The sequence below is a fragment of the Aotus nancymaae genome, unplaced genomic scaffold, assembly GCF_030222135.1.
Source record: "Aotus nancymaae isolate 86718 unplaced genomic scaffold, 86718_ANA_hifiasm-v0.15.2.pri h1tg000089l, whole genome shotgun sequence".
In the NCBI taxonomy this organism is placed as follows: Eukaryota; Metazoa; Chordata; class Mammalia; order Primates; family Aotidae; genus Aotus; species Aotus nancymaae.
This window is the reverse complement of record NW_026988504.1, coordinates 9,712,608-9,736,112: the sequence shown is the minus strand read 5'-3', so window position 1 is coordinate 9,736,112 and position 23,505 is coordinate 9,712,608. Positions and strand designations below refer to the sequence as shown.

The window sequence follows — 23,505 nt, the reverse complement described above, 5'->3', positions numbered from 1 at the left end:
ATGGCACCGAAAGCGAAGAAGGAAGCTCCTGCCCCTCCTAAAGCCAAAGCCAAAGCGAAGGCTTTAAAGGCCAAGAAGGCAGTATTGAAAGGTGTCCACAGCCACAAAAAAAAAGAAGATCCGCACGTCACCCACCTTCCGGCAGCCCAAGACACTGCGACTCCGGAGGCAGCCCAAATATCCTCGGAAGAGCGCCCCAAGGAGAAACAAACTTGACCACTATGCTATCATCAAGTTTCCGCTGACCACTGAGTCTGCCATGAAGAAGATAGAAGACAACAACACGCTTGTGTTCATTGTGGATGTTAAAGCCAACAAGCACCAGATCAAACAGGCTGTGAAGAAGCTCTATGACATTGATGTGGCCAAGGTCAACACCCTGATTCGGCCTGATGGAGAAGAAGGCATATGTTCGACTGGCTCCTGATTACGATGCTTTGGATGTTGCCAACAAAATTGGGATCATCTAAACCGAGTCCAGCTGGCTAATTCTAAATATATGTATATCTTTTCACCATAAAAAAAAAAAAAAATACAAAAATTAGCCAGACATAGTGGCGGGTGCCTGTAATCCCAGCTACTTGGGAGGCTGAGGCAGGAGAATTGCTTGAACCTAGAGGGTGGAGGTTATAGTGAGTTCAGATGGAGCCATGGCGCTCCACCCTGGGCAAAAAGAGCAAAACTCTGTCTCAAAATAAAATAAAATATAAATAAATAAATCATCAATTATAAAAGGCCGGGTGCAGTGGCTCATGACTGTAATCCCAACACTTTGGGAGGCCAAGGCAGGCAGATTACCTGTTCAGGAGTTCAAGACCAGCCTGGCCAGCATGGTGAAACTCTGTCTTTACTAAAAATACAAAAAATATTAGCGAGGTATGGTGGTGTGCACCTGTAATCCCAGCTACCCAGGAGGCTGAGGCAGGAGAATTGCTTGAACTTGGGAGGCAGAGGCTGCAGTGAGCCAAGATCATGCCACTGCACTGCAGTGTGGGCAACAGAGCGAGACTCTGACTTAAAAAAAAAAAAAATCAATTAAATAAAAATAGCATGACCTCATTGCAAACAAAGCCTCTGGTAAAAAGTTGAAAACAACTGAGCTACTGCCTAATTTTAAAGATAGAGAAACTGAAGCCAATTGGAGCGAGTAACTGGCCCAAGGCTACCCAGCAAATCATTTTTTAAAAATTTATTGGCCGGGCACGGTGGCTCATGCTTCTAATCCCAGCACTTTCGGAGGCCGAGATGGGTGGATCACAAGGTCAGGCATTTGAGACCAGCCTGACCAACATACTGAAACCCTGTCTCTACTAAAAATACAAAAAATTAGCCAGGCATGATGGTGCGTGCCTGTAATCCCAGCTACTTGGGAGGCTGAGGCAGGAGAATTGCTTGAACCCTGGAGGCGGAGGTTGCAGTGAGCCGAGATCATGCCATTGCACTCCAGCCTGGGTGACAGTGTGAGACTCTGTCTCAAAAAAAAAAAAAAATATATATATATATATATATATATATATATATACTTTTTTATATATTATTTTTATATATAAATTTTTATATTATATTATATATATATGTAGCGATGTTGTCTCGCTGTTACCCAAGTTGATCTCAAACTCTTAGTCTCATGGGATCCTCCTGCCTCAGCCTCCCTAAGTGCTAGGATTATGGTCATGAGCTACGGTGCCTGGCGCCCAGCAAATCTTGACTGAGCTGTGTGGCTCGACTGGTTCTGGCTGCTCCTCTCACCCTTGTTCCCTGGGTCCACTGAACCCCCAGCCAGAAGGTATGCTCCTTAAAACTGCAAATCAAGCCAGGTCCCTGGGTCTTCTTGAATGCTCAGAGCTTTTCCATCAATGGCCAAACAACAGATTCTGGGGTTTGAGGTAGCTGGCTTTTCTTGGCCCCTCAAGAGTCCCTGGTTAGTCAGTATAGGTACAGTCATTTCTCTCTCTTGGGAGGTTGCACTCTGGCAGGCACAGCCCCTACTCATCTGCCTGGGCTTTGCCTGAACAGTACCTCCCTTCCCCAGTCATCCCTGAGCTAGACTGTAGCCCCTAGGAACCTGTCTCCCACTGGACCCCAGCCCTCCTCCCTCTCTCTTCTTCCCTTGGGGCAGCCAGAAAGCCCTGCTCGTAACTCCCCACGGGCATGAGCCTGTCTAGGGACAAAGAGACCTGAGTGACATTTTAATTATGCCTCTAATTGCATCCCAGGGAGATGAGCGGGGAACCCACATTTCTCTGTGGATGCTCAGGGGAGGGGCAGGGTTTCCACCAGGAACTCAGCCACATTGGGGTCCCCAAGATTTCCTGAGAGCAAACAGGGGCTTCAGCAAGCAGTGAGCCAGCCCTGCGCAGACTGGGGCTCCCTTCTGAGCCTGCCCAGGCAGAGGGGAACACGGTGCGAGGAAAGGAGGTGGGGGTGCAGGGGCGGGGCAGCGGGGGTGCAGGGGCCACTGAACCCTCACCCCATGACTTCATTTCCCAAGGCTTTGATGTGCCCAGGAGTGGTGGGGTGAGAAGGGCAGGAGTTTGGAATGAATCCTGGACATTAGAGAAGGTGACCCTGAGGCCTCTCTGAGCACATTTCTCCGTCTGGAAATGGGGAAGTGGAGCTTCTGTCTCCCTGAGGAGCCAAGTTGGACCAAGGGCCTGCCACTTGTAAGCTGATTTTCTGGGCTTTACAGTAAAAGGGCAAGAGGAGGAGGTGGCAGCCCCGCTCCCAGCCATGCGCAGAGCCTGCCTGCAGTGCCAGCCACTTTCTGGCGGTGACAGTCCCATGCACCAGGACACCTGGGGGCTGGGGAGGACACAGTCGCTCTAGTCCTAAGCACAACTGTACAGAAAGGCCATGTCGGCCGGCAAGTGGCTCACACCTGTAATCCCAGCACTTTGGCAAGCTGAGGCGAGTATATCACTTGAGGTCAGGAGATCGAGACCAGCCTGGACAGCGTGGTGAAACCCCATCTCTATTAAAAAAAACAAAAATTAAAATTAGCTGGGTGTGGTGGCACGTGCCTGTAATCCCAGCTACTTGGGAGGCTGAGGCAGGAGAATCGCTTGAACCCGGGAGGTGGAGGTTGCAGTGAGCCGAGATTGCGCCACCGCACTACAGCCTGCGTGACAGTGTAGGACTCTGTCTCGATTAAAAAAAACCACCACCACCAAAAAAAAAAAAAAAAAAAAAAAAAACCCCAGAAAAGCCCACTTCACTGTGTCTGCACCCCAGCCCTTTAAGAGTGGCAGGATACCCATTTTACAGAGGAGAAGAGTGAGGCACAGAACAGCTAGATGACCAAGTGCCGAGGGCCTCCAAGAGATGGCAGTTTGGACACCTGCGTCCCCAAATTCTGAAGCGGCCCGCCCAGGCAGACAGCATCGAAACAGAGGCGGGTCCCCAGGGACAGAGAGACAGAAGCCACCTCAGGCCCCCATGGACAACCCCAGGACCCGGGTCCAGATCCCACCCCCATCCTGAAATAGCCCTCCCAAAAAGCAGAGACAGATACCAGGCGAGCTGTAGGGCTTTTTTTTTTCTTTAATGATTCCTCATTGCTTTGATAACATCATGAAAAAAATTCAGTTTAGAGTCTGGAACTCGCCTGGATGGGATTTGAGGGCAGCTGGCGGGGCGCACAGCCCCTGCGATTCCTCCCCCACCGTGGGCGTTAAGCTGTTGGAAACAGGAGTGCCAACAGGGCACCGAACCAGGAACTAAGTTAGTGTCTCGAGTCAGGCAAGAGAGAGGAGGCCAGGCCAGAGTCTCCATGGGGACGCCCCTTGTTGTGGCTGGTTCCGCTTCTCTCCTCCCACCACTGGCTACAGGGAGACAGGGAGGTGGGTCGAGCTGTTCCCAGCACAGAAGAATAACCAGCAGTCAACCTTGGGGGTCACACCCGAGCTTCTGCTCAGTCCCCTCGGGAGAGTTACAGGACTCAGAGAGAAACTTGAATTTCAGAAAAACAAATAACTTTTGGCCTAAGTGTTCTAAATATTGCGTGGGGGCATATTAATTCAAGAAAATTATTTTTTGTTTACCTGAAATTCGCATTTAACTCAGCACCCTGTTTTGGTTTTGCTAAATCTGGCACCTCCGGCCTCAGAAGTATGGGGAGGGGAGGCCTGAGAAAGGAAGGGGAAGTAGTCAGTACCGAGGGTGTGGGCGGGAGGAGAGGGAGGGAATAACTACCCCCCCAAAAAGTAAAAAACTTTTCCTCCCATAGGAATATTTAAAAAAAAAAAATCATTCTCCAAAAATGTTCTACACTGGCCTTCCTCAGTTGTTAATAGCTATGGGGGGTGGGGAGGGAAAACACACACCGGGCACCCACCCCGTGTCGTTCTAAATCAAGTTGGGAAGCACTAAAGCGGAGCTGGTGTCTTTGCCATGGATGTCCCAGACTCCAGCCCACTCGTTGCCACTGTGAATTTCCAAGAGGAAGCTTAGTATAAAGGTTTTCTAAAAGAATTGATTCTCCTTCTGCGGCAGACCTATTAACGCTGTCCTGATACTGCTCTATAAGGATTAAACATAATAATAAAGAACAAACGAGCTCCTAGGGACTGAGTGAGGGCCCTAGCCCTGTGCCTAGTGTCATCCTGGAAGGGTCCCTTCTTGCAATTTCAGAAGCCTGAGGGCTTTCCTTCCATTCCCCATCCTGGTCTCTTCCCCGGGAAAGGGCTGCGTTTAGTGCACATGTTCGAGGCTGCCCCCTGGTCCAGCTCAGCTCCGAGGGGTTCCAGACTTCCAGGACAGCGGCTGGGGTGGAGCGGGGAGAGGCTGAGAGGCAAGACTCCCTCCTTCCTCCCACTGCAGCCGCATCCCCAGCAACCACCGCTGAGCACAGCAGAAACGCCAGCAGAGAAAAGGGGAGCCGAGGGTCCTCAGCCCTGGAGCTGAGGCTGCCTCCAGACTGATCCGCTGGCTGCACATGGCAGGAACTCAGGTTGGCATCTGGCATCCATTTGAGGCCAGGGTGGAAGAAAGGGAGGCCGAGAGAGGAAAGCCAATTCCTGCTGCAAAAACAGCCCTTGTCCCATGCAGCCCAAGTGCAGGGAGCGTGATGAAGTCAGGCAGCCAGCCGGCACCCATGCCAGCCCCCCAAGTCCTCCGAAGGCCCGAGGGCCAGGCCATAATGTCCCTCATCTACAAGGTCCAGGGTCCGCGGTTCGAAGCAAGGCTCCTGGCTGCCCCTGCACCGTAGGGTCAAAGGTCATGGTGGGGTGGAGGCAGGGAGAAGATGCAGCCGAGAGCTCCGGGTGGCCATCCACTGTCTGCTCACACGCGGATTTCATCCTCCTCCTCCTCGTCCATGAAGGAGAACTCCTTGTCTGGCTGCCTCGAGACAGCAGCCCTGGCCCTGTCTGGCCCCCGGAAGGCAGGGCTGCACTCCTCCAGGACGCCCGAGGGGCAGCTGGAGAGGGAGCTGCTGTCCCGTGTGGTGTGGCTGCCCACGCTGCGGGCTGAGCCAGGGCTGGGGGCGGCCGCTGCCCACCCCTCATCCTCCAGAGCATGGGAGGGGAGGGAGGGCAAGTCTGGGCCGGCTTTGCCTTCTTGCCTTACCAGGGGAGTGGCGGCCACGGTGTATGGGGGAGCCTGGGTGATGGTGCCAGCAGCGCCCTCATCGCCATGGTAACTGCCCTCTTCCTCGTCAGGGTCCCATTCCTCCTTGTCCATGATGCTAAGGACGTCACCCAGCATGGAGGGCCCCAGGTCGATGTGGAAAGACATGATGGACTCCGCATGCTTCAGGCCGTAGCTGGCCTTGGGCACAACTGGCAGATCTGCCAGATCCCCAAACGCCTGCTCGTCGAGGAGGGGGTCTGGGGAATGGGGACCCATGGCCCCATTCCGACGGGGTACTGCCTCCTCCACACCCGCCTCGTCGCCACCCTCCCCACCATTGGCCTTCTTCACAGGGCTGGACGACAGGCTCTTGGGCAGCTTACTGGTGCCCTTCTCTGAGGCCTCTTTCTCATTGAGCTGGGGCAGAGACATGGCATTCTTGACGAAGAGGGCCGAGTCCCGCAGGGAGCCCAGCATGTCCCGCTGCTCCCGGTCCCCCCTGGTCACTGACTGTGACCGCTTGCTGCCCCGGAACTTCCGGGACAGGAGACTGCGTTTGGAAGATGAAGAGGAGGCCTGTTCGTCCAGGGACTCACCATCGGGCTCGCCAGCCTTGCTATTGAGGAAGGAGGTGTCCCCAAAGGCGTCTCCAGCCCGGCCGACATGCATGGTGTGGCGGAAGTCGCCCAGTGGAGCGCTGATCATCTCGGCCGTGAGGTCCACTCGGGAACGGCGCTTGGAGTGCACCGAGCTAGACACCAGCTGCTTGAGGATCGGCATTTTGCTGGACGGGTGGGGAGGTGGGCCCTCCCGAGGTAGCAGGCAGGTCTGGGGTCAGATCTGAAGTCCAAGTCCGGTGGGCAGAGCAGGATGCAATGAGATCATAACGCTGCAAGCAGAGAACGGGAGGCAGAGGATTAACTCGGGCTGGCCACACAGCACAAAAGCCTATTTGCCAAGGGGCTGTCATTTAAACCCTACGCTCCTAACAATGTGAAATAAGCCAGCAATCAATGGTATAACCCTGCCTGTTTCTCCATTCACAGACATTCAGAGTAGAGTGATTTTGCAAATCTGGTTAGAGGTCCGGTAGCCTCAGACACACTTTCCCTGAAACTTGAGAGAGAGAGAACCTTTCTCGTAAAAGACAATGGTTCCTCCGCCCCTGCAAGCCAGGGTGCTGCATGACCACCCTACAGCAAACATGACCACTTTAAAAGATGTGAAGGTGAATCCAGCAATTCCAGGCAGCAAGCCCGGGAAGAGACGGAGTCTATGGGTTGGCTCCTAGGAACAGCCAGCCTGGAGAGGTGCTGTAAGTCCTTCCTGCTGTCTAATCTCGACCCCTGTGGAGTTAGTGGACACCCCACCCTGAGTCATGGTCCTGTGAGAGAAGGGAAGGACAGGACGGGCCCAGGGAGACAGAGGCTGACCAGCTCCTCCACGTGCGTGGGCAGCACAGTTCTCTTTCTGAATCGGAATTGGGGTGGGGCTGCTGGAACCCACAGAACCAGCTCCCCAGCCTTTCAGCCTTCGCTGGGTGTCCCATAAATGGGGATCCCATCTGTGACATCTCCACCTTCTGGTGTCTGGGGGAGATGAAGATTGGGGAACTTTCTTTCATATTGGAGAGTGGGAGGCAGGGACTAGACCCTAAATGACTTGGTCCTCCCCAAGATCTGCAGACTGACTCTTAGGTGATTCACCAGAAATCCGAAGAACAGCAGAGGTAGAGCCCAGGAGCCTGGAGGCACCACTCTCACAGTTCCTGGCAAGGGCCAAGTTGAAGTTCAGTATTGGGGCCAAACCAGCCCCTCTCTTTCCCAGAGAGACTTGCCCCAAATACTAAGCCCAGCAGAGCTGGGCAGGGTTTGAGGGGGAGATGGGTGTAGGGATTTAACAAAGTATGGTGGTTGAGAGGTGATGCTTGGACACCAGGTACCTGCCTCCCTCCCATCCAGCCAGCAGCACAGTTCTGAGAGGTGCCCCCAGTCCAGACCCACTCTTCCCACTGCAAAACTCAGATGGTAGGTGCTTCCTCCGCATGCCTGCTGCTGCCCCATGCGAGCCCACCACACCCCATGTGGCCCCTGACATCAGCCTAACGGGTCCCTGTCTGTCTCCCTCCTGTCCTTGGCTAAAACAAAACCTACCCACATGATGTCCTACCCAGTGCAGACCCTGCGAACCAATGATTAGTCCCCACCTCGCTCCTCAGTGTCCCTTACTTTTGTCCCCTGAGCTGTACTGGACACAAACAGTTCCCTGATGCAACCCCTGTGACACCCAGCATCCTTCAGGGCTCAGCTGGGACACATCACTGCTCCCAGGAAACCTTCAGCTAGGGTGTGTCCTCCCTACCACCTGCCCCCCACAGCACTTCAGATGTCCCGTCTCCCAGTAGGCACCAGCTACATTCTTCTACCCCTGCTGGCTGGACCGTCATCTGCCCACCACAGTGCGAACTTCCAGAGTTTTAACGGGTCTGTTCACCATCGAGTCCGGTCCAGCAGGGTGTGCCACACGGTCGGCCTTCGGGCACCCACTGCAAGTCCAGCACCTCCCTCCTCTCCTCTCCTGCCCATAGCCTGGCTCCAGAGCTCCCGGTCTGACCTCTCTGCGTCCTCACCCCCATCTGCTTCCCTGTTCTCTCAAGCCTCTGCTGTCGGGTCTAATGGCTTCCCCCACCAGCAATGTGTCCCCTCCCAATGCCCACACCATACCGTTTGTCATTCCAACAAAGTTCGCTCGGGTCGGGGCCGGGGGGAGCCAGGCACCTGGCCAACGTGCCACAGTGATGTGGGTGAGGACATGCGGAATGCCTGGAGATGACACTCTGCTCTTGGTCACAGGTCAGCCCTCCCTCCTCCCCACCCTTAGGAAAGTGACCTTCCCCTAACTCTAACCTGATAGTCCTGGGACCCACTCTCCCGCCCTATCTCAGCCTCTAAACAATTAGACATTGAACCGCTAGATCAAGGGTCACAAACACTTTTTGCAAAGGGCCAGAGAGTAAATATTCTCCGCTTTGTGGCTGATAGGGTTTTTGTCACAGCTATTCAACTCTGCCTTCTTAGTATAAAAGCAGCCGCTGGTCAGGCACGGGGTGGGGGTGGGGGGTCACAACTGTAATCCCAGCACTTTGGGCAGCTAAGGCAGGAGGATCAGTTGAGTCTAGGAGTTCCAGACCAGCCTGGGCAACACAGTGAGACCCTATCTCTACACAAAATTTTAAAAAGAAAAGAAAGTAGCCGTAGCAACATGTAAACGAGTAGGTATGGCTACGTTCCAATGACATTTTATTTACAGAGAACTGCTGGGTTGGTGAGCACATCCGGGTCCCGGGAAGGAGGCGTCCCCCTGCTCCACAGCCCCAACACCTGACCCCACGCCTCCTCATGCAGCTCTTCCGTTTGGCTATTCCTGAGTTTTATCCTTTGTAATAAACCAATAAAAGAAGAAAAAAAGAACATCAAAAAGCCACATATTTATTTACAAAAGCAAATGCAGGCTGGGTTTGGCTCATGGACTGTAGTTTGCTGACCCCTGAATATCATACATGACCTTCTTGGTCAGCCATGGGCTCCTAGGTAAAACTCTGGGGAAAACAGGGAGGGAGGGAGGGAGGAAGGGAGAAAGGGAGGAAAGGAAAGACGGAGGGAAAGAGGGAGGGAAAGGAAGGTGAAAGAAAGAAAGAGAAGGCCAGGAGCTGTGCTCAAGCCTGTAATCCCAGCACTCTGGGAGGCTGAGGCGGGCGGATCATCAACTCAAGAGATCAAGACCACCCTGGCCAACATGGTGAAACCCCGTCTCTACTAAAAATACAAAAATTAGCTGGGCATGGTGGCATGTGTCTGTAGTCCCAGCTACTCAGGAGGCTGAGGTAGGAGAATTGTTTGAACCTGGGAAGGCGGAGGTTGCAGTGAGCCGAGATCGCACCACTGCACTCCAGTCCGGCACCTGGCAACGGAGCGAGACTGTCTCAAAAAAACAAAAAAGAAAGAAAGAGAAAAAGAAAATAAAAATAAAGAGAAGGTAGGGTCTGCCTTAGTCACGCTGGGCATAGAAAGAAATAAGGCCAGGCTTCAAACGAACTCTCAGTCCTGGCAAATTCTTCAGGCTTCTACTGCATAGGTCAGGAAGAGAGAGAACCCCATCTTCCACCTGCCTGCACCCCAGCTCCTGGCTCTACGCACAGCATCCAGGAATCTCAAAGAACTGGAGGGGATATTCAGTGCATCACTTTCACTTTACGGATGAGGAAACAGGTTTATTGAAGGAAAGTGACTTATCCAGGTTTTTAGCCCAGAGGAACAGAGCTGAGCTAGAAGCTGGGTCTTGGAGTCCAGGGCTCCCCCAACCCCGCTCCAGGCCCTTCTCCAGCTCTGGTGGCAGTGTTGCTGGTCAGTGACCCCCGGCCACCAAGGGCTTCTCCCCATTGCTGGCTGGCAAGGTGCAGAGAAGGGGGGACCCAACTGCTGCTTCAGGAAGGTTCTTGTGTCATCCTAGAGCAGATTCCACACTGTTGATATTTGGGCCAAGTAATTTCTCATCGGGACGTGGGACTGCCCCGTGCACTGCTGAGTGTTAAGTGGTGTCCCTGGTCTCTTACACAGTAGATGGCAGTGGCATCCCTCCCAGACTCACAACAAGCAACGCTGTCTCAAGACATTGCCCAATGTCCCCCAAGAGGCAAAACTGCCCTAGTTGAGAAACAGCAGCCTTGAGTGAGAACACACAGGTGAAGATAGGGCAGGTGTGCTCACCAGGTAAACAACAAAGACAGGGAAGCAGAGAGGGGGCGCGGATGGTCAGAACCGGGTGGGAACACGGTGGCGCAAGCCTCCAGAGCTGCGTAAAGGTTTCAACGCAACAGCCAGAATCCCCAGACCCTGTGAGTGATGTCAGACCCTGTGATTTCCCGATCTTATATGCTCATTAGAGAGGAGAGAAAAAAAAAAAACAAAACCACAGACTCGGCTCCCCAGGACGCACCACAGAAGCTTCAGGTCACTGTGGCTGCCCAGAGGGAACAAATATCCTGACCACAACGGCTACAGGGGTGATCAGCTCCCTGCATCCCATTAGCCACAGCCCCTACCACATCCTTGCGGGTGGAACTATAGAGGTAGGTCAGAGGGGACAGCAGGTAAACTCAGCTGAAATCACAGCCATCCTGGGCTAGCCCTGGGATCTCCAGGATCTTGTGCAACCCCACATCCCAGAAAGACACGGATAGGCATACCCAGTGCTGCCTGCTGCCATGGTCTCGCTCTCGGAGGGGGTGGGAATGAGACTTTGTGGCTTGTGGAAAGCCATCTTCAATACCCAGCAAGGGGCTGGGCGCAGTGGCTCACGCCTGTAATCCCAGCACTTTGGGAGGCCAAGGCGGGTGGATCACAAGGTCACGAGTTCAAGACCAGCCTGGTCAAGAAGGTGAAACTCTGTCTCTACTAAAAATACAAAAATTAGCTAGGCATGGTGGCAGGTGCCTGTAATCCCAGCTACTTGGGAGGCTGAGGCAGGAGAATCACTTGAACCCGGGAGGCAGAGGTTGCAGTGAGCCGAGATTGCGCCACTGCACTCCAGCCTGGGTGACAGATGGAGACTCTGTCTCAACAGAAAAAAAGAAAAAAAAAAAACTGCCCAGCAAGGAAGCGTCCTGAGAGAGTTGGGGCCTAGAGGGCATCACACGTCCGTCCCATTACCCCAGCGAGGAGGGGGCTGCAGTGCCCGTAGTCTGAGGTGGGGACAAGGTCGGGATCTCTGGAGCTCAGACTAGACAGGCCACGAAGCAGGATCGAGGGCCAGCAAGAGCTTGCTTTCACCAGCCATGAGTGATCTGGAACATGGAGTTTTAGAGCAAGCAGGCAGTGGGAGTCCTTGCTCCCACCAGAGGCCTGGGCCGGTCCTGGGGGCAGCTGTGATTTGGGAGGCCAGAGGGCGTTCGTTGTGCCTGTGGGAGGGGTGTTCAGAAGCACCGTGACTCAGCTCTGGGGAAGTGGCTAAAACAGGCTGCCCTATGAGGGGCAGGCACTTCCCATAGCCTGCTTGGGCGGGACACCCCACCCCACCCCGGAAACCACATCCCACTTTCTGGGCAGGGCGAGGGAAAATGGGTCCCAGCTCACAGCCTTTCCCAGCTCTCCTGAGCCTCAGGAGGAACAGATTCCTCTACCTTCAGCCCACTGACCACAGAACTTTCCTTTAAGGTGGGAGCAAGGAGCCCAGCCAGGCCCCTGCTTGGGTCTACACCAACTACACCATTAGTTCAGCCCTGTTCCTGGGACTACAGAAAATGACCCTTGCCTGTACCCCTTGCCCATTCTCCCTGGCCCTCCCAGCTTGGTCAGCCCAGCAATTCCAGGGGAGAAGGACAGATGGAACCAGCACTTCTTACCCCAAGTGCCCAGGCAGTGGCGTCCCTGGCAGCTCGGCTTGAGGCAGGAGTCAGACCTGGGCTCTCACTGGGCATCGAGGCCGGCCTCACTCTCTGTGACTCTCTCAAGCTGCCCTGTGGTTCACCCCAGCTTACAGGGTACACAACATGCCTTGACGCCCACCGCTACCGCCTCCGCCACTGCAGCTGGGCAGCATGCCCTCTGCAAGGCCTTCCCCTAGCTGTTCTAAGCAACCACCCGATGCCAGGTCCAGGCAATGTGGCCAGAGAGCAGAGGGCTTTTAGTGCACGATGACTTTAGTTGTGACTTGGATCGGCTACAAGAGGCTTCATTCCTTTACTCATCATCCATTCACTCCAAGACTTCCTGCAGACCCACCAATATTCACAAACTCTTCTAGGCCCTGGAGACAGAGCAGAGCAGTGAAAATCGCACGCTGTTTTCCCGGGCACACGTGTAGCGTGAGTGTTGGCGGTGCTGAATGGAGGTGTAAAACTGTAAATAAAACGGTATCTCGTATTCCTCCGTATAACGAGGAAAATGGGGTGAGGTGAGTGAATGTGGGAGTCAGGGGGCCTGGGGGAGGCCCCTCTGAGGAAGGAGCATCATGAGCTGAGAACTGAATGATGAGAAAGAACCAGCCAGCTCAGAAGCAACCCAGGGAGAGGAAACAGCGCAAATGCCTGGGGGTAGGAACAAGCTTGCAGCATTAATGGAATAGAATAAAAACTCATGCAGCCAGGGCTCAGTTTACACAGAGCCCTCCCTGTCAGGCCACATAAAGAGTTTTGTTTTTAGTTTTAATTTGTTTTGAGATGGCGTCTTGCTCTGTCGCCCAGGCTGGAGTGCAGTGGCATGATCTCAGCTCACTGCAACCTCCGCCTCCTGGGTTCAAGTGATTCTCCTGCCTCAGCCTCCTGAGTAGCTGGGACCACCTGCTATCATGCCTGGCGAATTTTATATTTTTAGTAGAGATCGAATTTCACCATGTTGGCCAGGCTGGTCTCAAACTCCTGACCTTAGGTGATCTGCCTGCCTCAGCCTCCCGAAGAGCTGGGATTACAAGTGTGAGCCACCACGCCCAGTCATAATTTTTTAAAAAAATTTTGAGGCAGAGTCTTCCTCTGTCGCCCAAGCTGGAGTGTAGTGGCGCAATCTCAGCTCACTATGACCTCTGTCTTCTGGGTTCAAGCAATTCTCATGCCTCAGTCTCCTGAATAGTTGGAATTACAGGTGTGCGCCCCCATGCCCGGCAATTGTTGTATTTTTTTTTTAAGATGGAGTCTTGCTCCATTGCCCAGGCTAGAGTGTAACGTTGCCATCTCAGCTCACTACAACCTCTGCCTCCCAGGTTCAAGCGATTCTCCCATCTCAGCCTCCCAAGTAGCTGGGATTACAGACACCCGTCATCGTGCCTGGTTAATTTTTGTATTTTTAGTAGAGACAGGGTTTCAACATGTTGGCCAGGCTGGTCTTGAACTCCTGACCTCAGGTGATCTGCCTGCCTCAGCCTCCCAAAGTGCTGGGATTACAGATGTGAGCTACTGCTCCCGGCCAACTTTTTTATTTTTATTAGAGACAGGGTTTCATCATGTTGGCCAGGCTGGTCTCCAACTCCTGGCCTCAAGCAATCCACCTGCCTTGGCCTCCCAAAGTGCTGGCATTACAGGCGTGAGCCACTGCACTCAGCCCTGGTGAGGAGTGTGGAGGTCACTCTAGGGGCACAAGGAAACCAGTGGCTGTTTGTAAGCGGGCAGGTGATTCAGTCTGTATTTGGAAGCTCCTGGAGGTCCTGGCATTGGAGGAATGAAGGAGGGGAGATGGAATTCAGTCAGGAGGCTGTTGCAGAAATGCAGGTCAAAGAGGATGGAGGCCAGGATGTGGGTTTGAAGGAGGAGGACACAGTGGGAGACATTCAGGCCATGTTTTGGAGGTAGAGACACCGGGGATTGCTGAGAGCCCAGACCGGGGGCGGGGGAAGAAAAGACAGGATCGAATGGGACTCCAGGCCTTCCAGGGGCAGCCTCGGCCGTGGGCATTCCTCCCAGGTTTTGCCTGGTGGGCATGGCCCCTTCTCACAGGAAGGGCTGACAGCCTACCCCTAGGCAGAACTTCACTTTGCTGAAATACAGGAGGCATTCTGCTACACAAGCCCTGTCAGATGGAACGACACCCTGGAGGGGTTTGTGCAAGAGGCTCAGTGGGACATGGGCCACAACTCTGAGAGGTGAGGGGCTCTGGGTTTCGTCATCAGAGAAAAATCTAGTACTTTCTGGAACACTCGCCAGCCTTATCCTGCAAAGACAGGAAAGCCCAGGGAAGGCGGAAGACTGTTTCATTCAAACCGTGGCAGGGCTGAGGGCAGCTGAGTGAATGCGAGAGAGCTGTGACTGCTTTGACACACATGGTTACATGTTCTAGGCAGGGCTTCAATGCCCGCTGTGTTGTGGCTTTAGCTGACTTTAGCACTCTTGGGGATCTTTTAGCTCCTTCACATGTCCTGGCCAAAAGCCCTCGTATCTGGAAGTGTGCTGGGTGTGCAAGGAGGTTAAAGCTCACTGCCCTAATATTGTGAGCCTGAGTAGCCACAATCAAAAAACAAAAAGTGGCCGGGCGCAGCGGCTCAGACCTGTAATACCAGCACTTTGGGAGGCCAGGCGGGAGGATCACCTGAGGTCAGGAGTTTGAGACCAGCCTGACCAACCTGGTGAAACCCGGTCTCTACTAAAAATACAAAAATTAGCCAGGCATGGTGGTGGGTGCCTGTAATCCCAGTTACTCAGGAGGCTGAGGCAGGAGAATCACTTGAACCCGGGAAGGAGAGGTTACGGTAAGCTGAGATTGCACCACTGCACTCCAGCCTGAGCAACAGAGTGAGACTGTCTCAAAAAACAAAACAAAACAAAAAAACCAAACCCAGGATGGGAACATGAAATGTCACCATCATGACTCCTGTGCCATTTATGTATCTGTATCAAATATCTCCTTAAAATACCTGGGTGTGGTGGGATCACACTTTCAAAGATGGAAAGACCAAATTAAGGGACTTGCCCCAGGTCACAGATTGAAGCCAGGGTTTTATTCCCACCGCAGGGCTCCATCCACTTAAATAGCCATGCACTATCAAAAGTATGGGGCATCCATCACAGGACAAATACTGAATATGTCATCTGTGTGTGACGTGTATGTATCTTCCACACACACATTTTTATAGGTTATATTCATGTCTATTGTCATGAAGTTTTAGTTTATGTATTAAGTTTTCATGTCTATGTATTAAGTTTTAGTTTACACACAGACACACACACACACACGTTTTGGTGTATGCTTTCTAAATCCAAGTGAGTTTTCTTTTTTTTTTTTTGTTATTGTTGCCCAGGCTGGAGTGCAATGGTGCAATCTTGGCTCACTGCAACCTCTGCCTCCCGGGTTCAAGGGATTCTCCTGCCTTAGCCTCCAGAGTAGCTGGGATTACAGGTGTGCACCACAACAGCTGGCTAATTTTTGTATTTTTAATAGAGATGGGGTTTCCCCATGTTGGCCAGGCTGGTCTTGAACTCCTGACCTCTGGGCCTCCCAAAGTGTTGGGATTACAGGTATGAGCCACTGCACCTGGCCTTATCCTTAAAAAAAAAGAAAAAAAAAAAAAATTCTTTAATGAGTTAACATAGTTTCAATGAAAAAAATTTTTAAAAAACCCCAAAGCATCAAAGGTTTAAAGAAAAGGCATTCATTTCAAAACCAGCTTAAGACTTTCTAGTTCTCCTGGTTCGGCAGCTACATCCCAGCACAAAGATGCCAACAGGACTGAGGGAGGACGGGTCTCCATCCATACTCTGCCTCTCTCATGTCTGAAAATCTCCCACTGATATCTGTTGTCTCTCTGCCTCCCTCAAAATCACCCACGAGCCAGACACGTTTATTAGGTTGTCGTGTTATTCTAAGTTGTCTGGGAGGAGGAAGCAGGCAACCTTTAACAACCTGACATCAGGGGACACGGGGAGATCAAGACTCTCTCAAAAAACACAACTCACTCTCCAACAGCTGCTTCCTGATGCTTAAGCTTCCCCAGCTGAGCAGGAGATGGGTGAAAGCATCACTCCCACTCCACCGGAGATCGGCCTGTTTCCAGGGACACTGAAGCTCCAAGCTGGAGGCCAGCCTCCCACGTAACAGTGAGATCCTCTCAGAGATATCCTGCACAGGTGAAGGTTTTTCTTCTACAGCCCTAGCTTGGCTAGGCTGTCACTGCAAGGGAGCAGAGAAAACAAGAAGGGGTCACACGAGGGCAACCAGCATCCAGGGGCTCCAGCGACCGCCGACGGCTGACTGCCAAGCTGTGTGCAGAATCAGATCATCCCTGGGGGTAGATCTCTAATGGGGAAGGCACTAAAGTGAGTCTTAGCTCCCAGAGTCAGAGAAACAGGCTCCCCAGTCCCCTCCTACCGTCCCTCCAGTGTACCTCCTCACTCAACAGCTCTCATTCACTGCGATCTGCTGCGTGCCAAGCATTGTACTGAGGACGGCATAAATTTATGCCCTTGAACCTCAAAGCAGCCTTGCAAGGAGGCTGCCATGATTGCCCTTATTTTAAAGAAAGGGAAACAGAAGCTTATACAGAGTGAATTATTTTACTCACTCTCACATCTCACTGCCTTTTTTTTGAGACACGGCATTGTTGTGTCACCCAGGCTGGAGTGTAGTGGTCCTATCATGGCTCACTGCAGCTTCAACTTTCTGGGCTCAAGGGATCATCCCCAGCCTCAATCTCCCAAGTAGCCGGGGCCACAGGTGGGCACTATCATGCCTGGCTTATTAAAAATATATATATTGGGCCAGGTGCGGTGGCTCACGCCTATAATCCCAGCACTTTGGGAGGCCGAGGCAGGTGGATGACGAGGTCAAGAGATCGAGACCATCCTGGTCAACATGGTGAAACCCCGTCTCTATTAAAAAATACAAAAATTAGCTGGGCATGGTGGCGCACGCCTGTAGTCCCAGCTACTCGGGAGGCTGAGGCAGGAGAATTGCTTGAACCCAGGAGGCGGAGGTTGCAGTGAGCCGAGATCGCGCCATTGCACTCCAGCCTGGGTAACAAGAGCGAAACTCCGTCTAAAAAAAAAATATATATATATACATATAAATTTGTATATATATATATATATATATACACACATATAAATTTGTATATAAATATATATACATATAATTTGTATACATTGTATATATATATATACACATATAAATATGCTTTATACATATTTATATATATATGTTATTTTTTTTTTTGTAGTGATAGCATCTTGCTATATTGCCCAGGATGCTCTTGAACTCCTAACTTCAAGTGATCTTTCTGCTTCAGTCTCTTAAAGTGTGAGATTACAAGCATGAGCCATTGCACCCCACACCCAGCCTTTCACAACTTTTAAGTGGTGATTTGAGCCCATTTCTGGCAGGGCTTGGAGCATGTGATTTTCTGTGAGGTGATGCTGCCTGGCCTATGCAGAGTCTGCAGCTGAGGATGTGCACATGGAGAGGTGGGGTAGGGTGGGTCTGGGAGCCAGCTAACCTAAGACTCTTGGAGCTAAGACTCATGTCACTGCCTCCCCATTAAAGCTGTATCCTCAGGCATGGCTGTATTTGAAGCCTCCTCAAAGGAGACTTCCCCTACCCAGAAACTCCCCATGTTCTGGTTTTCTGGGAGGTGAGGGGTAGGGAGGATCACCCTGAAGGCAAGACTCTGCCGGCATAGTCAGGAGTAGATCAGCGCAAGGTCTGTGTCTCAAAAAGGCCTCACACGCTTCTAGTGTGTTCGTGTCTGCTCTGTCCAAACCCCATCTGGTGTTCCTTGGTTATTCCAGCTCCCAGAAGAAAGACCAGAACCTGCACCCAACACTGCTTGCCCTAACCTCACTGCCTGCATGCCAATCCATGCCAGGCTCCTCGATGGAAAGGTGCCACTGCACAGCTACCCTGGGGCACATCTCATTTCCCGGACATCCTCTACTTTGGTGGCCCCTTCTTGAAAGAAGAGAAAGTGGCAAGGTCCCAGATTTCATGAAGTGTCCCCCCCACCCCCTGCCACCTCCAAGCTATAAGACAGCGCCCATTCTCCAGGTATCCCTACTGGGCGTGGGGCAGGGAGGGAGGAGTCTAATGGGAAGTCGGGGTGAATCAGGGAGAGCAGGATTCATAGACCAGGACAAGGAGGAAAGCAATCAGGCACACTAGAACCTCCCAGCTATTTCCACTCTGCCATCTCCCTATGGGTTAATAATAATTGACCCTCCACTGTCCACCAGCCACATGTGGCTTTTTGAGCACTTGAAATGTGGCCAGTGTGGAATAATAAACACTGGAGATTGGGAGGGTGGGAGCCCGGTGAGGGATGGGAAGTTACTTAATGGGTGGAATGTAAATGGTTGGGTGAAGGTTACACTACAAGCCCAGACTTCACACTAGACAATATATCCATGTAACAAAACTATACTTGTACTCCTTATATTGATACAAATAAAAATAAATACAGAAAAATAAAAAATAGGCCGGGCAAGGTGGCTCATGTTTGTAATCCCAGCACTTTGGGAGGCTGAGGCAGGCAGATCACCTGAGGTCAGGAGTTCGAGACCAGCCTGGCCAATATAGTGAAGCGCTATTTCTAGTAAAAATATAAAATAAGCCAGACATAGTGGTGTGCGCCTGTGGACCCAGCTACTCGGGAGGCTGAGACACGAGAAGTGCTCGAATCCGGGAGGTAGCAGTTGCAGTGAGCCAAAATTGCACCATTGTATTCCAGCCTGGGCAAAAAAAGAGCAAAACTCTGTTTCAAAAAAATAAAAAATAAATTAAAAATAAATGTGGCAAGTCCAAATGGATATGTGCTCAAGTGGAAAATACACACTGGACTTTTAAGATTTAATATAAAAAAGAGGATGCATAAAATAGCTCATATTTTCATACTGATGATGTGTTAAAATGATAATATTTTGAGTACAGTGAGTCAAATAAAATGTACCATCTATTTCCTCTTGTTAAAATGTAACTATTAAAATATAAATTATGCATGGCACTTGCCTACGACCTCTATTGGAGAGCGGTAATTTAGACACTTTCCCCCTTAGTACACAAACAGCATGTTCCCTTGTAGATGGATAAATAAAGCCAACTATTGTTCACAGCTGGGTCAAAATATTTACATGTTAACAAATTAGGCTACATTGTCTTAAATTAAGTCTTAATATCTAATTTTTACATCAAGTCAGGCACTGAACTGCAAGGTTGTTTCCATCTTCAGTTGAAACTCTGCAGGGTCCTTTCAGATAATTATGTGTATATTCTTAACTATTTCCAGATGACACATTCTTGGGAGTCTGTCCCCCCCCGCAGGCTGGAATGCAGTGGTGTGAGCTCAGCTCATTGCAACCTTTCACTCTGGGGTTCAAGTGATTCTTGTGCCTCAGCCTCCCGAGTATCAAGGACTATAGGCACGCGCCACCATGTCCAGCTAATTTTTTTGAGACTGAATCTCACTGTGTTGCCCAGGCTGGAGTGCAGTGGCATGATCCCAGCTCACTCCAACCTCCAGCTCCCAGGTTCAAGCAATTCTTGTGCCTCAGACTTCAGGCATGAGCCACCACAACCAGCTAATTTTTGTATTTTTAGTAGAGATGCGGTTTCACCATGTTGGCCAGGCTGGTCTTGAACTCCTGACCTCAGGTGATCCACCTGCCTCAGTCTCCCAAAGTGCTGGGATTACAGGTGTGAGCCGCTGCACCCGGCGGGAAGCTACCCTTTCCCCCCCAATATATTTAATGGCCACCCCACCAAGCTGATAGTGCCTTACATTCTCTAATCCACCATACGATTGAATCGTTTGGGCTTTGCAAGTGGATAAGCTCATCATCTGCAACTAATAATAATTGTGCCTCCTCCATTCCTCATTATCTTTTTCTATTTGCTACACTGCCAATACCATGTTGAATAATACCACTGAAATGATGCATCTCTGTTTCTGGCATTTACAGTGATATCCTAAACCTCTGGCATCTAATCCAGCAGCCATAAGCCACATAAGGCTTAACATGTGGCTAGTGTGACTAAGAAACTGAATTTTTAATTTAATTTTTTTTTTTTTTTTTTTTTTTTTTGAGACGGAGCTTCGCTCGTTACCCAGGCTGGAGTGCAATGGCGCGATCTTGCCTCACCGCAACCTCCGCCTCCTGGGTTCAGGCAATTCTCCTGCTTCAGCCTCCTGAGTAGCTGGGATTACAGGCACATGCCATTGTGCCGAGCTAATTTTTTTTGTATTAGTAGAGACGGGGTTTCACCATGTTGACCAGGATGGTCTCGATCTCTTGACCTCGTGATCCACCCACCTCGGCCTCCCAAAGTGCTGGGATTACAGGCTTGAGCCACCGCGCCCGGCCCCTAATTTAATTTTTTTGAGACAAGGTCTTGCTCTGTTAACTAGGCTGGAGTACAGTGGCACGATCACAGCTTACTGTAGCCTTAACTTCCTAGGCTCAAGTGATCCTCCCACCTCAGCTCAAGAGTAGCTGGGACTACAGGTGTGCACCACTATGTCTGGCTATTCTTTTTTTTTAAGAGATGGGGGTCTCACTGTGTTGCCCAGGCGAGTCTTAAAATTCCTGGCCTCAGCTGGGCATGGTGGCTCACACCTGTAATCCCCGCACTTTGGGAGGCCGAGGCAGGTGGATCACCTGAGGTCAGGAGTTTGAGACCAGCCTGGCCAACATGGTGAAACCCCGTCTCTACTTAAAAAAAAAACATTAGCCGGGTGCGGTGGCAGGCACCTATAATCCCAGCTACTCAGGAGGCTGATGCAGGAGAATCACTTGAACCCCGGAAGCCAAGGTTGTGGTGAGCCGAGATTGCACCACTGCCCTCCAGCCTGGGCAACACAGTGAGTCTCCGTCTCAAAATGATAATAATAATAGTAATAAAATAAAATACAATTCCTGGCCTCAAGTGTAATCCCAAAGAACTGGAATTACAGATATGAGCCACAACCTGGCCAGAATTTTTTATTTCAATTATTTTACATTTGAAGCTGATAATTGGCTGGGCATGGTGGCTCACGCCTGTAATTCCAGCACTTCGGGAGGCCAAGGCAGGTGGATCACCTGAGGTCAGGAGTTTGAGACCAGCCTGGCCAACATGGTGAAATCCCATCTCTACTTAAAAAAAAACATTAGCCGGGTGCGGTGGCAGGCACCTATAATCCCAGCTACTCAGGAGGCTGATGCAGGAGAATCACTTGAACCCCGGAAGCCAAGGTTGTGGTGAGCCGAGATTGCACCACTGCCCTCCAGCCTGGGCAACACAGTGAGTCTCCGTCTCAAAATGATAATAATAATAATAAAAAAATACAATTCCTGGCCTCAAGTGTAATCCCAAAGAGCTGGAATTACAGATATGAGCCACAACCTGGCCAGAATTTTTTATTTCAATTATTTTACATTTGAAGTTGATAATTGGCTGGGCATGGTGGCTCATGCCTGTAATTCCAGCACTTTGAGAGGCCGAGGAGGATGGATCACTTGAGGTCAGGGGTTCGAGACCAGCGTGGTCAACAGGGTGCAACCCTATCTCTACTAAAAATACAAAAATTAGCTGGGCATAGTGACACATGCCTATAATCCCAGCTACTGGCGAGGCTGAGGCTGGAGAATCACTTAAGCCTGGGAGGTGCAGTGAGCAGGGATCGCACCATTGCACTCCAGCCTGGGCCTGCTCGACATAATGAGCTCTGTCTGAAAAAACAAACAAGCAACTGATAATTGACTCAGTTACTGGAAAACTTATATATGTTTGGAACAACCAGAGTATGTGAATCGATATTTTCAACCATAAATTTTATAAAATCCCAATATTGATCTAGTATTTATGAAATTTAGCATCCAAGCTGGCACGTGCTACAGGTATAAAATACACACTGGATTTGGAAGTCTTCGTATAAACAATAATGGAAAATATCTCATTCATAGTTTTACAATTACATGGACGTGAAAATATTTTGGATGTACTAGGTTAAATAAATAAAACATATTATTTAAATTAATTTCCCCAGCCAGGGGTGGGGGGTCATGCCTATAATCTCAGCACTTTGGGAAGCCAAGGTGGGCAGATCGCTTGGGCTTGGAAGTTTGAGACCAACCTCGGCAACATGGCGAATCCCTGTCTCTACAAAAAATTAGCTCGGTGTGGTGGCTCTAGCCTGTGGTCCCAGCTACTTGGGAGGCTGAGTTGGGAGGGTCACTTAGGCCCAGGAGGCAGAGGTTACAGTGAGGTGAGATGGTGCCACTACACTCCAGCCTGGGTGACAGAGTGAGACCCCATCTCAAAAAAAAAAAAAAAAAATTGGCTGGGTACAATGGCTCATACCTGTAATCCTAGCACTTTGGGGTGGATCACCTGAGGTCAGGAGTTGGAGCCCAGCCTTGCCAACATGGTAAAACCCTGTCTCTACTAAATATACAAAAAATTGGCTGGACGTGGTGGCTCACGCCTGTAATCCCAGCACTTTGGGAGGTTGAGGCGGGCAGATCATAAGGTCAGGAGTTCAAGACAAGCCTGGCCAACATGGTGAAACCCTGTCTCTACTAAAAATACAAAAAGTAGCTGGGTGTGGTGGTAGGCACCTTAATCTCAGCAACAAGAGGCTTAGGCAGGAGAATTGCTTGAACCTGGGAGGCGGAGCTTGCAGTAAGCTGAGACTGAGCCATTGCACTCCAGCCTGGGCGACACAGGAAGACTCTGTCTCAAAACAAACAAACAACAACAACAACAACAAATCAGACGGGTGTGGTGGTGCACATCTGTAATCCCAGCTACGCTGGAGGCTGAGACAGGAGAATCACTTGAACCCAGGAGGCAGAGGTTGCAGTGAGCTGAGCTCACGCCACTGCACTCCAGCCTGGGTAACAGAGTGAGACTTTGTCTCAAAAAAAAAAGATTAATTTCCCCTTTCTTTAGTTTTAAAATGGCTCCTAGAAAGCAGAAAGTTCCATACGTGACTAGTGTCACATTCCTACTGACAGCACCGTCCTGGGGCTACTCCTACTGATCATCCTGCTCACTGTGATTTGAATCTCACACAAGTATTCACCACCTTAAGGAATTCACGATTCTTACAGTTTATGGGAAAATGATGCCAATAACTCACTCAGCCAGGCTGAGTTATGGGAAAACACACTATGGCTTAAAATAATTTACCCTTTAATTGCTGGAAGATCTAGCATAAGGAGTCTAGTCTAGTTTAAATGGTGACTCATTATCAAGAACACTCTGGAGTAACATCTCCCCACGTGGATCCCAACAGATAGCAAGACTGTGTGCTGAGGAACCCACTCTGGGAAATACTATTCTAGACCCTACCTAGCCTCAGTGGTAGACCCTTCCCCAGACTCTCTGCAGTAACTATTCCTGGGCCATAGGTCATGGAAATAAACTAAGAGAAATAAACATGAGAAATAAACTAAGACTTGTTGAGCTTTTTCCTCTGCAGCAGGCATTG

At 50.8% G+C, this 23,505-nt stretch overlaps 1 protein-coding gene and 1 pseudogene across 6 annotated transcripts in view; one reads left to right on the top strand and one right to left on the bottom strand.

Moving 5' to 3' along the window:
- LOC105718279 (large ribosomal subunit protein uL23-like) lies at window positions 1-526 on the top strand (annotated as a pseudogene).
- A 2,996-nt stretch (window positions 527-3,522) lies between these two features.
- The window catches only part of CDC42EP4 (CDC42 effector protein 4), a 41,248-nt gene continuing 21,265 nt past the window's right edge, over window positions 3,523-23,505 (bottom strand). For 3 of the 6 annotated variants that reach the window (XM_012453798.3, XM_012453794.3, XM_012453795.3), the window contains exon 2: window positions 3,523-6,457. In XM_012453798.3, the coding sequence (XP_012309221.1) occupies window positions 5,281-6,348 (1,068 nt within the window). In that variant the 5' untranslated portion in view covers window positions 6,349-6,457 and the 3' untranslated portion in view covers window positions 3,523-5,280. Of the gene's footprint in view, window positions 6,458-7,274; window positions 7,297-11,968; window positions 11,991-16,003; window positions 16,161-23,505 lie in introns of those variants that run through there. The other 3 variants (XM_012453797.3, XM_064369603.1, XM_012453799.3) reach the window with 3 other exon arrangements.